The sequence below is a fragment of the Carcharodon carcharias genome, chromosome 32 (genome assembly GCF_017639515.1).
Source record: "Carcharodon carcharias isolate sCarCar2 chromosome 32, sCarCar2.pri, whole genome shotgun sequence".
NCBI lineage: Eukaryota > Metazoa > Chordata > Chondrichthyes > Lamniformes > Lamnidae > Carcharodon > Carcharodon carcharias.
Window position 1 is genome coordinate 23,705,206 of NC_054498.1, and position 19,828 is coordinate 23,725,033.

General features: G+C 42.2%; 2 protein-coding genes across 10 annotated transcripts in view; one reads left to right on the forward strand and one right to left on the reverse strand.

Annotated features, from left to right (window-relative positions):
• Positions 1-6,695, forward strand: part of LOC121271996 (cytoplasmic polyadenylation element-binding protein 1-like) — an 83,937-nt gene extending 77,242 nt beyond the window's left edge. For all 7 annotated transcript variants that reach the window (XM_041178296.1, XM_041178294.1, XM_041178295.1 and 4 more), the window contains 3 exons: positions 4,070-4,164; positions 4,239-4,319; positions 5,039-6,695. In XM_041178296.1, coding sequence (XP_041034230.1) covers positions 4,070-4,164; positions 4,239-4,319; positions 5,039-5,149 — 287 coding nt within the window. In that variant the 3' untranslated portion in view covers positions 5,150-6,695. The remainder of the gene's footprint in view (positions 1-4,069; positions 4,165-4,238; positions 4,320-5,038) is intronic.
• Positions 6,696-9,301: 2,606 nt separating this feature from the next.
• sv2 (synaptic vesicle glycoprotein 2) overlaps positions 9,302-19,828 on the reverse strand; it is a 79,968-nt gene continuing 69,441 nt past the window's right edge. For 2 of the 3 annotated variants that reach the window (XM_041178268.1, XM_041178267.1), the window contains 4 exons: positions 19,232-19,371; positions 17,225-17,320; positions 13,782-13,941; positions 9,302-12,145 (listed from right to left, as the gene is read on the reverse strand). In XM_041178268.1, coding sequence (XP_041034202.1) covers positions 11,962-12,145; positions 13,782-13,941; positions 17,225-17,320; positions 19,232-19,371 — 580 coding nt within the window. In that variant the 3' untranslated portion in view covers positions 9,302-11,961. The remainder of the gene's footprint in view (positions 12,146-13,781; positions 13,942-17,224; positions 17,321-19,231; positions 19,372-19,828) is intronic. The other variant, XM_041178269.1, reaches the window with a different exon arrangement.

Here is a 19,828-nt window from a genome sequence, read left to right on the forward strand (position 1 = left end):
TTCGCTTCTTTGGTTGTATTAGTTCCATGGCTTTGGCACAAATCACTTTTGATCTCGATGGTCAGCTTGCATTAGAGAATGTGGAATATAGATGAGTGAAGTTGTGTATAAACCAGGAAAAGCTTTTGCTATCTTGTGTGTGCTGTTCCAAGGTACTGGCCACAGTTGGGTTTTTTTTTTTTTGTGATTTTTTTTTCCAACCAAGTACAATGTGAACTTGACCATAGCACTTCAGGAAGGTTTAATTTCGGCTAGCTTAAGAGAAAATTGCTTGTCCACACCTCGGTTAAGGAAATTGGCAACCAAACCGAATCCGTTATGGGCCTCTGGGTCTGTTCCACTAGTCACTATAGGCAACAGGTGTCATCTTTGCTTTTTAACTCATTTTGATACATGGCCCCTTCCTTTTCCTGGAAAGAATCCTTCCCTGATGCCCAAGAGCAAGAATTTTTAATGTAGATGGAGAGTGTCCACTGCTGCTTTGGGCCCGTATTCCTAAATGTAATGCAAAGGGCATAATGATGGAAGAACACTAACTGGCCTTGTTTTGCCTGCACTAAGCTGCTCTAGCAGCTGAACGTGGAGACTGAATCATTAATATTGTAGGTTGCCAGCATGAATACTGCTCAATATAAATACAGGGATTGTAGTTAAAAGTAGCTTTGGGGAAAATAATATACATGGGGCTTTAAGCTGTCACATTTCAAATGATCTGTTCTAGTGAACAATGAATTCTGGATATGGTTATTGGTCCTTTTTTCTGACTGTCTCCGGGCTCATTTTGAACTGTAGGATTGGTTCTATTGAAACTTTCTTTTTTAAAAAAAAACACTTTTGTGAAGACTTGGAAGAGGAGTGGGCTTTCTTGTTTGCAACTCCTGCCTGAATAGTGGTTAAACCACTGATCCATTTCAGAACTTCTCTTAAAATCATTCCTTCAGGCAGGTCCATTCCAAATTAACTCTTTGTATCTTTTGTATTTAATCATCTTTGTGCTTAGATACAGAAAAACCAACTCTCAAAGGCAGTATGATGCAGGATGCTGCTCATACTTGCCCCATTCTTGGACTAAATTGGGAACGCAGTTCTTCAGCCATATCGGCAGGATTTTGATTTTGCTGTGTAACTCTGAGATGGACCCTTGGTTCACCCCCACCCCCGCCTTCCCGGCCCTCCCAACCAAGTATTTAGCGCCTCCTGCTTTACTATAACATAGTCAGGTGGAATGTCTGGCTTGCTTACCCACAGGGGCTGCACAAGCTCTAACTGGAGTTTAGCTCACAATTCAGTACATGCTGCCTTTTATGAGCCAGGTTGTACTTAGAGCTGTGCTTGTGCCGTTGTAGCAATAGTCATCTTATTCCCATTGTCTTGGGAAGCTGCAGAGGTTGTGGAATTATCGAATCACCTGGTGTCTGCACATGTATGCACATTTTCCCTCAGTGCTGCCTTTGTGGTGTTCATAAGGGGTTACGTAAGAATAGTTACCAGTTTGGCTATTGCTGCTAATCCTAGGTAAAGAGGTAGTGCCCATGATGTCCTAGTCCTTTCTCTATGCAGAAATTAAGGAGCATACTTGCAAATCTACATTTGATTTGCTTGGTGCTTTATGAAAGTTTTCCAGATTGGGTCTGTTGGCTGTAAAAGGCTTTGTACAAAGGATTCTAGTTATTGACTAGCCCTTGTATTGCCCTTTTAAAAAAATTTTGGTACTAAACCAGCATTTGTCAAGCCACCAGATACACTAGGATAAAAGCAAAATACTGCAGATGCTGGAAATCTCAAACAAAAACAGAAAATGTGGGAAAAACACAACAGGTCTGACAGCATCTGTGGAGAGAAAAACAGTTAACAGTAACAGTAAGAAAAACAGTAAGAGAGAGGCAAAAGTGGACATTGGGCTGCTGGAAAATGTCGCTGGAAAAGTAGTAGTGGGGAACAAAGAAATGGCGGAGGAACTGAATAGGTACTTTGCATCAGTCTTCACAGTGGAAGACACGAGTGACATCCCAAAGTTTGAGAGCCAGGGGGCAGAGGTGAGTATGGTGGCCGTTACCAAGGAGAAGATGCTAGGAAAACTGAAAGGTCTGAAGGTGGATAAATCACCTGGGCCAGGTGGATTACATCCCAGAGTTCTGAAGGAGATAGCTGAAGAGATAGTGGAGGCGTTAGTGGTGATCTTCAGGAATCACTGGAGTCAGGGAGGGTCCCAGAGGACTGGAAAATCGCAAATGTAACCCCCCGTTTAAGAAGGGAGTGAAGCAAAAGACGGGAAATTACAGGTCGATTAGCCTGACCTCGGTCGTTGGTAAGATTTTAGAGTCCATTATTAAGGATGAGATTTCAGAATACTTGGAAGTGCATGGTAAAATAGGGCAAAGTCAGCATGGTTTCATCAAGGGGCGGTCGTGCCTGACAAATCTGTTAGAATTCTTTGAGGAGGTAACGAGTAGGTTAGAAAAGGAGAGCCAATGGATGTTATCTACTTGGACTTCCAGAAGGCCTTTGACACGGTGCCGCACAGGAGGCTGCTCAGTAAGATAAGAGCCCATGGTGTTAGAGACAAGGTACTAACATGGATAGAAGATTGGCTGTCTGGCAGGAGGCAGAGTGGGGATAAGAGGGTCCTTCTCAGGATGGCGGCCAGTGACTAGTGGAGTTCCGCAGGGGTCAGTGTTGGGACCGCAACTTTTCACTTTATACATTAATGATCTAGATGAAGGAACTGAGGGCATTCTGGCTAAGTTTGCAGATGATACAAAGATAGGTGGAGGGACAGGTAGTATTGAGTAGGTGGGGAGGCTGCAGAAGGATTTGGACAGGTTAGGAGAATGGGCAAAGAAGTGGTAGATGGAATACAACATGGGGAAGTGTGAGGTCATGCACTTTGGTAGGAAGAATAGAGGCATAGACTATTTTCTAAATGGGGAGAGAATTCAGAAGTCTGGAGTGCAAAGGGACTTGGGAGTCCTAGTCCAGGATTCTCTTAAGGATAACTTGCAGGTTGAGTCAGTAGTTAGGAAGGCAAATGCAATGTTGGCTTTTATTTTGAGAGGACTAGAATATAAACGTAGGGATGTGCTGCTGAGGCTTTATAAGGCTCTGGTCAGACCACACTTAGAATATTGTGAGCAATTTTGGGCCCCGTATCTCAGGAAGAATGTGCTGGCCCTGGGGAGGGTCCAGAGGAGGTTCATGGGAATGAAAGGAATGAAAATATGAGGAATGTTTGAGGACTGTAGGTCTATACTCGATGGAGATTAGAAGGATGAGGGGGAATCTGATTGAAACTTACAGAATACTGAAACGCCTGGATAGAGTGGACGTGGGGAAGATATTTCCATTAGTAGGAGAGACTAGGATCTGAGGGCATAGCCTCAGAGTAAAGGGAAGACCTTTTAGAACAGAGATGAGGAGACACTTCTTTAGCCAGAGAGTGGTGAATCTATGGAATTCATTGCCACAGAAGGCTGTGGAGGCCAGGTCATTGAGTATATTTAAAACTGAGATAGATAGGTTCTTGATTGGTAAGGGGATCAAAGGTTACGGGGAGAATGGGGTTGAGAAAGTTATCAGCCATGATTGAATGGCGGAGCAGATTCGATGGGCCGAGTTGGCCTAATTTCTGCTCCTATGCCTTAGTCTTAACATTTCAAGTCTGTATGACTCTGCAACTCTGAAGAGCTTTTCCAGCATTTTCTGCTTTTTGTACCAGATAACCCATCTAGGGAACTGAAACCAGTCTAAATGTTGAAGGCACTCTCCCTCTGCAACCAGTACATTTTGTTACTGCAGTATTTGAAACTCCAGGCCAAGAACCATAATCTAAGCTCATAATGGATGGAGCTGTAATTAATGGCATCTGGAGTAGATTTACTAATGCAATTTTGCTCCAATTGAGATCGTTGTGTTTTTTTTATTATGTAAGCAGCCCTTTGTAGAATAAACTTGTAATTCAAAGTGCTTAAGACACTTGTGCATTTTCATAAATTCGCATTGGAAACTCTTCTACATCTACAATGTAGATGGTATCATGGCTAATTGAATCTTTAGCTTGCTTTGTATTTAGGTTCCGGTCGAGTCACTTTTAATAACCAGCGCAGTTACCTGAATGCAGTGGGTGCAGCCTTTGTAGAGATAAAGACTCCAAAGTTCACTAAAAAGGTAAATCTTCAATTCTGAATTTGTTTGTAAAAGAAGCAAGGGTTTGACTTACTGAAAAATCTTTCTTGTTAAAGGTGCAAATTGATCCCTACTTGGAGGACTCAATGTGCCAGGCATGCAGTGCTCAGCCAGGACCATTCTTCTGCAGAGATCCAGTAAGTTTTCTTGAACAGGTTGGTTAATTCATCCCCAGATAACCTTGATTTTTAGAAGAACCACAAGTTATGATAAATCGTTGAGCTGGAAGTTGCCCCTCCAATCCACTCACCATTCCTTCACTGTCGCTGGATCAAAATCCTGGAACACACTCCCTAACAGCCCTGTGGGTGTACCTATGCCATGAACTGCAGTGGTTCAAGAAGGCAGCTCGCCATTACCTTGAGGGCAATTGAGGGATGGGCAATAAATGTTGACCTAGCCAGTGATGCCACCTCCCATGAATGAATTTTTTAAAAATCTGGCCTAATTATTAAGGTGCATTACAGCAATTGAACTCGTTCTTAGTTTATAATCTGCAATTTGAATTTGGCGAAAGCAATCTGTGGATTATTTGAATTTGGTTCTGAAATGGATTCAAGACTGCTCACAGGTTTGTTGAGTTGTTGTCCAGCATGGTTAATAAAGCATTGCGTATTGCTTCAATCTGAGTGACGATCTAGCCCAGATACAGTTTGGAATTACTAGACAACATATTAAAAGCCCAATAACCCCGGGTTATTTCAGCTCGATAGGGTGTTTGACCCAATCTCCATTTCACCAGTTTGATTTGGTCATGTTGAACTTGAAATAGCTCTTGACTTAAATGCAAAGTTTAGCTCGGTTCAACTTTTAATACCTGTGATTAAAACCAGTTAACTTGTCTTGGTTCCTGCAGGTTTGCTTCAAATATTTCTGTCGTTCATGCTGGCAGTGGCAGCACTCCCTCGAGGTCCTCCGCCACCACCGTCCATTGATGCGCAATCAAAAGAACCGCGATTCCAGCTAAAAGCACAGAGCAAATGTGTGATTTTCTATTTTTCAGTCGAGTGAGTGAGCTGGGGAATAGGCTCAGACTGGGAACAGCGACTACGGACTGAAGTTCACTCCTGCACTTGCTATTTGCTGTTTAATATTCACGATCGCACTATGCACAGTGCATTCCATGGGGTATTGGGGCCCACCACAGCAGTTCCCAGACAAAAGTTCTGCACCGAGGTGATAGCCAGGTCTTGAAGGTGTTGAAGCAAATGGCTTCACATTAGATTTTTAGGCTTTTTTACATTCCTTGCATTTTGACAATGTTGCAAGTTCATTACCTTTCCACTAGCAGTTGCCATACAGTGCCTTTAAATTTTTTTTTCCCCATCAGGACCGCAGATACTGGTGAATATTCAGCTGGTTTTTTTACTTAACTACAAGGCAGAGGAGTGCTTTATTTAGCAATCAAATTCAATATTTTACGCTCAGTTTTTACAGATGCAGCTGCCTTTTTAAGGCTTCATTTTTTGACCAGTTTTTTTTACACTGTTAAAAGGTTTTAGTCAAACACAACAGTGACTCTCTCCTGGCGGCTTTTAACATTTTTGTGTCTGGGGCTGCTATAATGGACCCTGGGTCGTTGTTGTAAATCAAGATGTTTGCAACCATTGGTGTGGATTTATGGATTAGAAACTGGACTGAATAACGACATTTGAGCTGCTGTACATAGTTTTAAGATGTTCTTTGCACTTTTTAATTTGCACTATGGGTAGGTAGAGGTTTTTAATCACCATTCTCACTGATGATGTGGTTTTCTTTTTGTACTTGAGCAGAAGGGGTTTCATGGCCGGGCCAGGCTGAGTATCCGGTTTAGGCCCCTTTTCGGGCAGTTGCTCATTTACTGTTAATAAGGATGAGAAACTATTGTGAGGCCAGCTGAGCAACTGCTTGGGTCTTGGAGTTACTTGAGGTTTTTACTCTTGTGGTTTTTGATCTGAAGCTGTGTGCCAAAGAACCAGTGTCCTTAACTTTTTTTTTGCTGAGCTGTTGCCTTGTCGCTCGCCCAGCTGCTGTTGAGCATTAGTAAGGTCTCTACCTCACTGTTGTGGTATGCAGGTGTGACTGCAGTTACCTGAAGTTGTGGAGTAAGCTGTTAAATGTTGGGCACAAAAATAAACCGTGTTGAAGCAGAAACTATAGTGTTAAACATGTCTAATATGTACCAGTATAGTGCAAAAGTTTCTCAACTGCTTCCACTAAACCAGAGGCACAAAAGAGCCTATATTGTACATAATGGCCAAACATCCCAGTAATCCATCTGCTGATGTATTGCTGAACTTGCAGTGACTAAATTGATAGCAATCCTTCAGTGTGGCCATGACCAATGAATGGAGCATACTGGCCAGTGACATCCAGACTTGCTGTAAGTAAAGACCCAAATGGAATAAACCCATGATGTTCACAGTATAATATGTTGTGGAGTGATTTTTATTTTGTTCCTATCCTGTGATTCAAATTGCTATTAGTGTATTACCAATAAAACAAACTAAATAAATTGAGTGGTTTCTAAACTATCTAGTCCTTCTGCTCAAAATATTGTTTTTAGATAGGGGAAGTTCATTGATAATGGCCAATCTGGGTGCTGTGGGACTGTTGGGGTGAGGGAAACTCTTCAAAGCAGTGATTTTGGATTTATACTGCTAGATGTCTGACTTGTGAATGCTGTCAGTTCTAGTAACTGTCTTGATGTATTTTAAGAGCACACCATTTTCATCTGCATTTTTCTAGTGTTCAGATTGAGTTCAAATTACAATGCAAAAGATCCAATGAGTATTTTCCCTGTACAGTGTTTTAATGGGTAAATTTGATTTAATCAAGCAGTAACTGGCTATTTTAATTTGCATATGGTCCTACAGTACCTGTGTGTGGGAGATTGAACTTTGAATTGAATCACATTACATTTGAGTTTAAATTGGCAGCACTACATATTCCAGCATGACTCTTAGTAAGCTGGCTGTATGGATGCTCATTCAACGATCCTACACACTCCAATGTGTAGAAGTTGTCTGAATCTGCCTTTGCTCTTGCTGGATGAGTAAAATAACCACATGCAATGCTCAAAAAGGCAATGAAGCAGAAATTAGCGCTGGAGTAGAGTGGTCTTAAGTGCAGCTAAGAGGGAGTAATGTGAAACTAACTTGTTCTTGGGCTGTGTTTAGTAAACTTAGTCAAGCTTGATATGAGAATTGCTGCAGTACTTGGCATATTGTTTACTCTGTGGGGTAGCTAATTGGACAACTGCCTGTCCAGTGTTCAAGTCAGGATGCTGTGTGGCTTGGGGGTATTGTTTCCCTTGGTATATTTTTTTGTGTTAGCTGCCATTGGATTGGGAAGTGCAGTCAAACTGTTTTTGAGTTGCTGCAGTGATGCTTACAGGTAGTCTGTACCGTAGCCAAGCCACCTCTCTCTGGTAGAGGAGCAGATATTGACTGGTGGCATATGTATGGTTATAGTTGATGGTTAAGTGAGCTGCTGCTATTGTGATAGTGGACTTGATATTGAACTCCAAAACTTTCAGCAACAATTGTTACTTTGCCCCTTTAAGAGTGCATACCATGTGCTTAGATTGATGTGGAATGGGCTGAGGCTGTGTCAATGTGAGGCGAGCTAAACAGTAGAATTGGAAGTGGCTAATTCCATGCTCACTCATGACTGGGGGAAGGTTGCCACTCTGTAGATCTACAGCCATTCCCTAGGTCTGATTTTGGCCTCCTAACATTCACTATATTCCTGTCAAGTATGTGCCTAGCCACTTGGTCCCCTTGACACCTTGGCCACCACAGCCAGTTGACTTAAGCTGTGAGGCTTCTTGGTGCATACTTGAGACATCATTCCAGCTTTGCTTATTGACATTAGTATTGCTTTTACTACCTCTGTCTCAGTTCAAATAAAACTTGAACAGCTATAAGATTACACAGTAACTTCTGCAGTCTAGAAATCCTTCATTGTTTGGAAACGCTTGCTCAAATGTTTTTGATCAGACCATCAGCTTAATTTTCCAGTATTTTGGGAGTGGAAATATGGAAGATGCAATATTTGGATAAGTGAAACAATTTCTATAACAAAAATAAAAATACCTGGAAAAACTCAGCAGGTCTGGCACAGCATCTGCGGAGAGGAATACAATTAACGTTTCGAGTCCGTATGACTCTTCAACAGAACTAAGTAAAAATAGAAAAGGGGTGAAATATAAGCTGGTTTAAGGGGTGGGGGAGAGGGTAGAGCTGGATAGAGGGCCAGTGATAGGTGGAGATAACCAAAAGATGTCGTAGACAAAAGGACAAAGAGGTGTTGAAGGTGGTGATATTATCTAAGGAATTTGCTAATTAAGGGTAGAAAGCAGGACAAGCAAGGTCCAGATAGCCCTAGTGAGGGTGAAGGAATCAAAATAAGCTAAAAGGCAAAAATAAAACGATGAATCGAAATACATTTAAAAATAATGGAAATAGATGGGAAAAAGAAAAATCTGTATAAATTATTGGGGGAAAAAAGGGGGGGATCAGAAGGTGGGGATGGAAGAGAGAGTTCATGATCTAAAATTGTTGAACTCAATATTCAGTCCAGAAGGCTGTAAATTGCCTAGTTGGAAGATGAGATGCTGTTCCTCCAGTTTGCATTGAGCTTCACTGGGCAAATTTATAGCTACAGTGCTTTGATTCATATTGTGATTGTGCATTCTATAATCCAGAATTGACAGTCCCAAGCATTCTAGCCTGGAGAAGTTTTAATATACTGAAATCATTGAGGTTCTCTTGTGGATTGGTTCTACAAGCACATTATTTGCTTCACAAACTTAACTGGAGTCCTGATGTAGGATAGTGGAAACGTTACTGGACAAGTTCAAATGCCTCTATAGCAGCTGAGAAGGTCAAAGAACGAGAATTGGATATATGTAATAATGGAATGACCAGACTGTTTTTTAAAAGTCCATCTGGTTCACTAATGTCCTTCAAGTAAGGATAGCTGGTTTCATGCTCTTCTCTGCTGTGGGTCTAAGTCACACACCAATGTGACTGACCTAACAAGCTACTCAGTTGTATCAAACTATTTGGAGCACCTTCACCACAGACTGCAGTGGTTCAGGGCAATGAGGGATAGGTAATAAATTCTCATCTGCAAATGTGAAAAAAATTACTTTATTCTTGGCATGTTACAGATTATACAGTGACAGATTGATCAAACATACAGAATACACCAAGTTTGACTTGCTGCAATGATTCTTACAAATAGTTAAATTCTGATACCATCTCTGGAGCAAGACACTGAGGTGAAGTTGCAGTTACACTACAATAACTCCAGTCTAAAGGCATTTGGATTCTCTGCTTCTCCATTATTGTTGCAAAGCAAGAAACAGATATACAGTCTGTGCTGGAAAGTCTCAGCAGGTCTAGCAGCATTCGTGGAGAAAGAAACTGAGTTAATGTCCAGTCCAATATGACTCGAACAGATGTATGAATGACTGCTTGAATGACCATCATTGGATGCACAAAAATAAGTTTGTTCATAAACTTCCAGCACAACAAAGCCTCACCCTGAGTATTACAGTCAATCAGCATAGATGTCTTTTCTGATGCGTTGAGTGAAAACCAGTTAATGTGATTTCACTGTTTTCCCAACACTGATCCATCAGTCTGAGTAAATCCAGACAAGTTTTTTAAGCCAGACTGCACCATACTGAGGATAAGTAAAGTTGAGTTTTTGAACATAACCCCTTTACCTATTGCTGACCTGCCTGAGCAGAAAAGTAGAAACAAAATGAGGGATGGGCTGACTGCCTGGCTAGTGAGGTAACTTCATATTCAAGCATTCGATTAGCACATTCTTTGGTTTTCTTCCCTGAAGAGAAATGCAGGCAAGGTTAATTATTGCATGTAGTCCTGCATATCCTAAACTAGAGGCTGGTTTATCCGCCAAGGATTTATAACACTTTTTCAGCACTGGTTCCCAAGGTTATAATTGGTCTTTGCAGATAATCAGGATCCATGTTATATTAGTATAGTTCCTTCTTTATAGGAATAGAAGGCAGCCAAATCCTTTTGTGCCATGCAATTAGATTGTGGCTGATGTGCACCTCCATCTACCTGTCTAGCAGTCAGTGCCCAACACTAGACTCATGATGCTGCAATATTACAACCTGCAATCTGGTCCAGGCTCCCTTTTTAATTATTACCCACAACCGATGCTTCTGATGTGACTAAAATCCTTTGTTCCTGTTCCTATTTATAAGGTCCTTTCTGATTCTGTGATAACTGATAAACCCAACACCAGTCAACAATCAGGAAATGGGAAGATTCAGAGAAAGCAAAGAACATGCCATAATTTCATACCCACCGAAGGATTTTCAAACTGCCAACTAACCATCTGAATTTTTCAAGTGGAATTTTGAAGAAAGCTGCTGTTTTGAGCTGCCTCGACCTATGCCAAGATTGTCTTTGTCCCTCATTCATTACACAAATCTTTGTATTTATTAGTGACTTATAGTCCACCCCCCCCCATAATTACTGGAGCCATTTTCTATCTGGGAATTGCCTGTCTTCTAACTTGCAGCCTCAGCAGGAAAGACAAAGTGTCAGTGAATATTTAAGTGCCTCATCCTTTCAAAAATGAACTGTGTTCTGTACGTCAGGTTTATCTTTATCATGTACCTTGAGATATTTCACTTAGATTTCTTTGATACCTCTGATAGTCGCATGTGACATTTGGACAGATGACCACGAGCTCAGTCAAAGAAGTTTCGTTTTAAACGAGCAGCTTCAAAGGACTCAGGGAATACTCGATTTAGGGCCTAGCCTGCTGGAGACACAGCTGGCATTAGTGAAGCAACTAAAACAGATGTTCAAGGTCAGTACTAAGAATCTGGCCCACTTAAGTATAGGGCTGGAGATGATTAGAGATGGGGAGGGGGCAAGGCCCTGGAGGGATTGGGAAAAACTGAATTTTAAAATTGCTTGAGCCAAAGTCAGTGATCCTGTGGTGATGGATGAATGGGATGTGATACGGGCAGCAGAGTTTTGAATGATCTCCATTTTAGAGGGCAGCCTATGTTTTCCAATTTTATCCCTCCAGAAATTGAGGCTTTTTGATGCCTTGTCACTACTATTGATCATGTCTGTATCTTTGCCCTATTTATAAATTGCCGACTATATAAGTTTGAATTATCTTACTGCAAATTTAACTCTATATTCCTAATTCAATGTCTACCACTTTTAAAATGCTTACTCCTAATTCAGTTCAAATCACTGATGCCAGTGATGAATTGTGGGCCCAGTACTGACTCTTGTAGAACACCCAAGGTGTTATAGGGAAATAGGTTTAGCCAGATTGTAACATTCTGAAGAGGTGCAAACGCACTTTGTCTTTATCCATGATGGATGGACGGACGGACGGGAATTATTACAGGCCTTCATTCGGTGGAAGAAAGTAGAAACTAAAGGTGATTCTCTCTAGGTACAGATCAGCTTTTGAATTAATTTACTGCACATAAACTGTATGACCTCCCATTTACTTCAATGCTGTACAGACAATGCTCTTTTGAAGCTGAAGACTTGCTCTGTTGTAGTCCAATCAAATGTTTCTCCATTAAAATAGTATCATTGGGAAGTGTGCAGGAGGGGCCAGTTGCCCCCTGAAGAACATGGCAACGTTCCCTATGTCCTGGCTGATTGCACTATATCTCAATCCAGGGAAGGGCTAACCAGAGCCTCCGCTGGCGTCAAAAACATTTACACACCGGTAAAGGCACTAATTATAAACAGTCCAGTAACTTTCCTCCGACTCCTCTCAACTCAATTCTACTTGCTTGGTGTTGGGCAGTTTGAGACCAGCCAGACTTCCAATGAAAAAGATTACTGCTACCAGCAGGATGATCACAGCACAGTTCATGTCAACCAGCTGCCCAATCACAATGTTTCCCAAAATGGAGGCGATTCGGCTGACACCCGTGAACAACCCAAGGGCAGATGACCTGTCAAGGCAGAAATTGTTTGTTTTTTTTTTTAAAAAATCCTTAAAGTCATTAAACAAGCTTCATCCATTCATTCGTTAGAACCATGCTGGTATTTTTAAACTGAACCATTTTGGAAATATTGGCCCAATATAATTTTAATGTGCCAACATTACTATATAGTAGGTTGATAAAGACTGACTTCATTTTTTTTCCTGTCAGTGCTTTCCATTGTAAAATCTTGTCTTTTAATGGCAAACGCCTATTACCATTTGCTGTAGTTACACCCAGCTGCCAGTGGGGACACTGCTCCACCATGACTAGCAGAAGAATGTAATTACAGCAAGTTTGCAGCTTCCTTTATCCACATCTATAATGGAATTTAATAACAGAAATAGGTGTGTGTAGTACCTGTCAACTAATTTATATCTGAAACATTAAGGACTGTATATAGGACTTTAATCCAACTCCAAATGCAATACCTCAAAAGATCCACTAGTGAAAGATGAGCTCATTATTGATCAGTCCCCTTGTGTTGGACAGCAAGGCCAGGTGAAATGATGATAATTGAGCAGCATAATTAGATCAAATTCAGTCCTTTATTTCTAGTTAAACAATGTTTTAACTGAAAGAATTCTAACTGCAAGCTACATCATCTTTAATTACCCATTCTCTGTTTACACTGCCTAGATAAAGGGTACAGAAAAGAAATGGTCTTTATGAGATTTTGCCTTTACTCATGCAGCCAGATTAGTATATAGCTAGAAATTATACCAAAGCCTGACAGTGCACAGGTCTCACTGTACTTGTCATGTAGATAATTAATAAGTACATGCAGTGGAGAGGACGCACAGAACTACATCAATGCCAAGAGTAAGAGCTAAAAAGAAATTTGCATTCCACAACCGGGAAAGGAGGATTACAAAGGGTTTTCATGGGAGATACAAAAAAAATTAACCCAGACTAATACAAAAATAAAATGGAAACATGAAGAATTTATTTTGTAAGGTTGGTGAAACATTGGGAGCTTCAAAACCAGTTGTTGCTAGGCCAAGAAATCATTGAGCCAAAAAGGCACTTCCATCCTTCTCAGTCTCGGTTATACTTCTGTACCTATTTTAGAGCAGATCTAAACCACTAAATGAAAAAAGAGAATTCCTCCAGGATTAATACTCTTCCATCAGTTAAAAGTCTTGTGATCCTCCCCAATAGCTCTCTGCCACTGTACATTTTAAATGAGATTGGATAATAAAAATCTGTCAAAGGTATTAAGGGCTGTGGGGCAAAAGTTGGTATATGGAATTAGGTGCTAGGTTAATCATCATCTCATTGAAAGGCAGAACAGACTTGAAGCTAAATAGCCTCAACCTGTTCCTATGGGATGATTACATATCAGTATAAAGCTGGTCAATTTGCATTCATTTTGGTTTTTAAATGTGGCTTATTCTGATGCATCTATTGAACTAGGAATATAATGCAAGTAGATTTCTGACCAATCTCACCCTTTACAATATTAAAATTCAGTTACTGTACAGACAGTTCCCTAAACTCCTGGAAAGTGATTCCACCTCACCCCCTCTGTGAACAATGCACTAATGTTTGAGAGGGTAAAACATTCAGGAAGAAACCAACGTCTTGATTTTAAACTGTAACCTACCGCAGTTGAGTGGGATACAATTCCAGCCCGATGACATCGAGCGAGTTCCAGGCAATGACTGAGATGGCACTGAACACACAAGACACAATCAAGCTCTGGATCTTAGTTGTCACTTCCCAGATGAAGAACACACTGACACCTGAGAGAAACAGGCTGGCACCTAGGAGGCAAAGCATGAAACAAAATTACCCCCCAGCTTGTCAATTTAATTAGTCATCTACCCTTCAAATCACAGTAATTATACATTGGTTTTGTGTCCCCAGGAGCACGAGTATTGCTAAAAGCTGTTAGCTAACCATCACTAATTTTATGCACAACTTGAGCAATAACATTGTCCTTTGAAGGACAGACCCTGCCCAATGTTGACCGTTTTTTATTGCCCCTCCCCCCTCCATTTAAATTGTAGGAGTGCACAGGATCATCGGAGACTCGGCCTCTGATTGGTCTCTGTACCAATACTTAAAATGGAAGTTGCCTTTGTAAGGTTGGTAGTTCTGATTGACTTGTTCATAACTAAGTTTGTGTTCTTCACTCAGTCCCTCAGTTAGCTGCCTGGTGCTAATATTTCAGCTGGGCAACGGAAAAGCAGTTAAGGGAGGGATCTGAATAAATTCCCACATCCATGACCACCCAGTCAACAACTCTTAAACTAGCCCATCATTCCTTGACTCTAAATTCCAAGGACACAATTCCCATTTCATGTGGACTGTGGGATTTTTAAACCAATGGAATTCCAAAATTTTCTTCCCACAAAAATATATCTTGTCTAAACGATCCCAATAAAAAGCAGCTCAGAAGAAGGCAGAGACAGAGCTACCCTTTATCAATCCCAAAGCCAGCTCAATTATTGACTTCCTAAGCAGTGCTAATGTTAACTATACAGATAGCAGATCCAACTTAAGTTCATTAGACAAAATACTAGCCAAAATTCTGCCAGGGAGAAGTAACAGTAAAAGGCTACTGGTCTCAGTATTAATATTTGGACCTCGATGTTGTGGATATTTAACAGCCTTTTTAAAATCAAGAGCTGCCCCAAAATGCAAAGGGATGCTTTCCCTTTTACTCTGTGGGTAACACTCTTTCCTCTGACTCAAGATTCTGGATTCTAGTCCCACTCCAGGGCTTGAGCACAAAAATCAAGGCCAACACTCCATTGCAGTACAGAGGGAGTGCTGCACTGTTGGAGGTGTCATCCCTCAGAGGAGATACTGAACCAAGGCCCCCCATCTGCCTGCTTGGGTGGTTGTAAAAGATCCCATGGCACTATTTCGAAGAGGAGCAGGGAAGCTCTCCCGTGTTATGGCCAATATTTACCCCTCAATCAACATCATTAAAACCAACTACTGCTAATTAGATTGCTGTTGGTGGGAGTTTGAACAGATTGGCTGCCAGGTTTCCTACATTACACCAATGGCTACACTTCAAAAAGTAGTAATTGGCTGTAAAACACTGAGGTGGCCACGAAAGGCGCTGTATAAATCCATGTCCTTTTCCTTTTGTTGCAAATTTCAAGGATCTGGTATCCACAACCACAAACCCCACTACCCCATTGCATTAGGTACCGGCTATGACAACCAGTAAAATAGTTCACCTTGAACCTCTCCACCGAAACTGTATTTTAAAAGGTGAATAAAATGGGTATTTTCTGCATTGTTTCAAATCCTTTTGATTAGTTTCCAGCTCTTAGGGCCTTCCAAGAGATTAAGTGTATAACTAAAAGCATAACCTAGGGCAAGCAGCCTCCACTCCTCAGGAATCAATGTTGGAAGTCTTCACCACTCCACACTGGGTCATTAAGTCTGGGATGGACTAAGTTTAAATCTTAGAGTTGCTCTTTCCAAGTCTGTAACTAGCACCATTCTCTGATCCTCATCATCACAGTGAGGTGAACTACTACAGTTCTTAGCCTGATGGTCAGGAAGTGGGTGAGGGAGGAGGAGAAACTTGCTGCTATTAGTATTTGATGGAAACACACCTCCTGCTCCCCAGTGCAGATACCTGTCGGGTATCCTATTGGCAGGGGTACCTGTTGGGCAGGCTGCAGCCTACCAGATCATATTTGATCAGGGTGGGTGGGAGAAGAGTTGTGAAGCGAACAAGGTTTTCAGGATGGGAGTATCTGTTCATTTTTTTAGTGCAAACTGGCAAAAATGAGGAACAACAACAACAAAAAAGGCACCGTGATGCTTCTGATGTATGCTGTCACGTCTAAGAATGTCGTTCCCCCCCCCTCCAATCAGAGACTTCAGGACATAATCTGAGTTGACACTTCAGTGCAGTACCAAGGGAATGTAGCACTGTTGCAGGTGCTGTCTTTCAAAGACTTAGAACCAAGGAACCATCCCTCTCTTCAAGTCGATGTCAAAAATCTCATCACTATTCAAAGAGCAGCAAAGGAATTCTCCCTTGTCTTAGCTAAGATTTTTTTGATTTGTTCATGGGATATGGGCTTCGCTGGCCAGGCCATCAGTTTTGCCCATCCCTATTTGCCCTCAAGAAGGTGGTAGTGAGCTGCCTTCTTGAACCACTGCCGTCCATGTGGTGTAGGTACACCCACAGTGCTGTTAGGAAGGGAGTTCCAGGATTTTGACCCAGTGATAGTGAAGGAACAGCGATATATTTCCAAGTCAGGATGGTGAGTGACTTGGAGGGGAACTTCCAGGTGGTGGTGTTCCCATCTATCTGCTGCCCTTGTCCTTCTAGATGGTAGTGGTCATGAGTTTGGAAGGTGCTGTCTAAGGACGCTTGACGAGTTCCTGCAGTGCATCTTGTAGGTGGTACACACTGCACATTATGATGGAGGGAGTGCATGTTTGTGGAAGGGGTGCCAATCAAGCGAGCTGCTTTGTCCTGGATGGTGTCAAGCTTCTTGAGTGCTGCTGGAGGCAAGTAGAGAGCATTCCATCACACTTCTGCCTTATAGATGGTGGACAGTTTTTGGGGAGTCTAGAGGTGAGTTACTCACCGCAGGATTCCTAACCTCTGACCTGCTCTTGTAGCCACAGTATTTATATGGCCAGGGGCGATGGTTAGATTCTCTAATGTTAGAGATGGTCATTGCCTGACACTTGGGTGGCACGAATGTAACTTGCTACTTGTCAGCCCAAGCCTGGATATTGTCCAGGTCTTGCTGCATATGGACATGGACGGCTTCAGTATCTGAGGAGACCTCCCCCCATCCAACCAACAAATTGGATCCTCAGCTCATTCTTTCTGTTTATTATTTGCTGCGTGTAACTATTGCAAAACAGCAGTGACTGCATTTCACAAGTGATTCACTGGCTGTAGAGTGCTGTGAGAATATGTCGGGAATATGGAAGGCGCTATGTAAGAGCAGTTTTTTTTTCTGGACACTTAACACTGACATGAATTGCAAACAGCTCCTCACACTGTCCTAACTCTCTTCCATTTCACTTCTGGAGTTCTTCGTGTTTGTTACTCACAAAGCAGCAGCTTGCCTCCTAGCAGATCCATCAGTAAGATAGTGAAGATATTACCAGGAAGGTTGGCAGCAGCTATTATAAATCCTTCTTTGTACACTGCAAAACAGAAGAAAAAACATCTTTTCAGAAAAAACCCAAGAAAGAGAAAGAGGGGGGAAGATGAAAATTAATTGCAGCTTCGAGATGATTCTTTCTTTAAGAGACCCCAAGGATGACATTTTCTTTAAATGTCCGACTGTCAGTTATTCAGATGGCGGAGTGTGGATATGCATCGCATGCTTTGGGACTGGAGATCAGATTATGGCAGATCAGTAACACATGTTGATGGGGTGAGAAGGGGAAGGAGCGTGCGAGGAGCCTGAACACCAGCACAGACCAGATGGGCCAAGGGGCCTGTTTCTGTGATGTAATAATATGTACCTCAACTCCCATTACCCCACCTTTGCTTCATGATACCCCCTTACCCAACAGAAAGCTATCGCCCTCAAAAGCTCCCAACTGCCTCAGTCACCAGAGTTTCTTGAGGGAGACAGTTCCAGAATTGAGGCAAATATCAATGTCACTGAAACAAGTGTGAGTGGGAACATTAAATTGGATTATCCATTGTTAAGTTGGGCAGGAGCAGAGAGAAAACGAAAGTAGCAAAGATTCCTGCTTCTAATCAGTTATATCCACTGATTCGCGGTGAGGACTCACTCAGCAGCCATATCAGCAAGGTCTGCAGAACCTGACCCCAGCCCCCAGAACCTGACCCACCCCCCAACCCCAGCCCTGATCCTGACCCCAGTCTCCAGAACCTGACTCACCGACCCCAGTCCTGATCCTGACCCCCTGTCCCCAGCTCCAGTCCACAGAACCAGACCCCCCCCCCCAGCCTATGTCCACAGTACCTGACCCTAATACCCTAGCCAGTGTCTGCAAAATCAGACCCTACCCCAACATCAGTCACTGTCTGGAGAACCATTCAGGATGAGGAGTAAGAAAACTAGGGGAAGTCAAAATAAACACCCACAAGACAAATTCCTGGCAAAACACATGAACCGAGGGGGGTGTGAAAGTACTGCGAGTGATCTGAACAGAGAAGGCCCGACAGTCAATGAGCATCAAGATTAGAGTGGCTATTTCAGCTCCACACTGCAGCTCCCGCCCGATACAGAATTACTGGATAGGAAAAGGCCAAAGGCCCATCTTGATCACCTTCTACCATCCTGGTATCCACAGGATACAGAAAGAAATTGAGTTGTTGGCTAATAATCAATCAATCTCTATCAATGAGTCTACGACAGACCCAGGAATGAAACAAGGAAAATCCCAGTGGACAGCTCTGGGAATCATAGACTCCAAACTCACCCTGTCGCTCTGAAGCTCACTGCACTCACCACCTCATGTCTCAAAATTACTCATACACTGTGTCCCTAAACATTATGTTCTGAAGATACTGGAATACATCAAGAAATTTTAATGGCATTACTGCAGATATGTCCTCTCACCAATGAAAGAAAAGGTTCACAGGTCCTGTAAGACTGGCTGATGAGGGAGAGGCTGCTGAAGGATACCAGAGCACAATCCACAGGCAGAGTTTACTGGAAATGCACTCCCTCCATCAGACTGTTTCATTTCTAATCCTTAATCGATGAACTTGCACAAACAAACCCCGGTTTGGACTCCAAGTCAAGAATAGCTCGAAATCCCAAAAGAGTTTCACAGCCCACAAGTTCCTTGTGTTTTTATTATAAATCACTACTTTATTCAAACTCTGTACCAGGCTCCACAGACAGCATTGTCTAATAATCAGCCACATTCTCTCCAATAGACCTGTAGCAATAATATCACAGGAATGAAAACTCAAAACCATGAAAAGCTGAGATGCCTTCCAGGTGGAAAAAAGAATGAACTTTTTAAGGATTGTAAGTGACTGGAAAGTGGTCGAATTCTCTCCCAACCACCCCTCCAAACCCAACACATGTCAGAGAGAAGAGTTCCCAACAAACCCAAGTTGACACCCACCCACTGTTTTCACCGGATAGCAGGTGAGATTTTCTGCACCCTCATCACTGGAACTGTTTTGGACACTCGAGCAGGCGGAGCCACCGCTGGTCTCGATCCGTTTGAGGAGCTCAGGAAACCACATCCACAGACCATAATACCTGGGAAAGGGAAAACAGTGAATCAGTTACCCAAATCCCTGAGGGGGGCGACATAAAAAGACTTGCATTTGTATAGCACCTTTCAAGTTCTGGCTTTACAGCTGATGGAAGTACTTTCTGAAATGTAGTCACTGTTGTAAGGTAGGAAATGCCGCAGCCAATTTACACACAGCAAGCTCTTATAAGAGCTCTGTAGAGTACACCTCTATCAAATCTTCACTCAATCGTAACAGCCCCAGCTTCTCAAACCTAACCTTGTCAATAAAGATCCCCCCATTCCTGGGACCATTCGGGTATCTTTCTACAAAATATAACGTCACAGGATCTTAATGAAAGGGCAAGTCGGTTTAGTATCTCATCAGAAAGAAGGTACCTCAGAGAGTGCAGCACTCCCTCAGCACTGGGCTGGAGTATTTGCCTAGATTGTGTTTAAGCCTCTCAAGTGCCAAATAATATC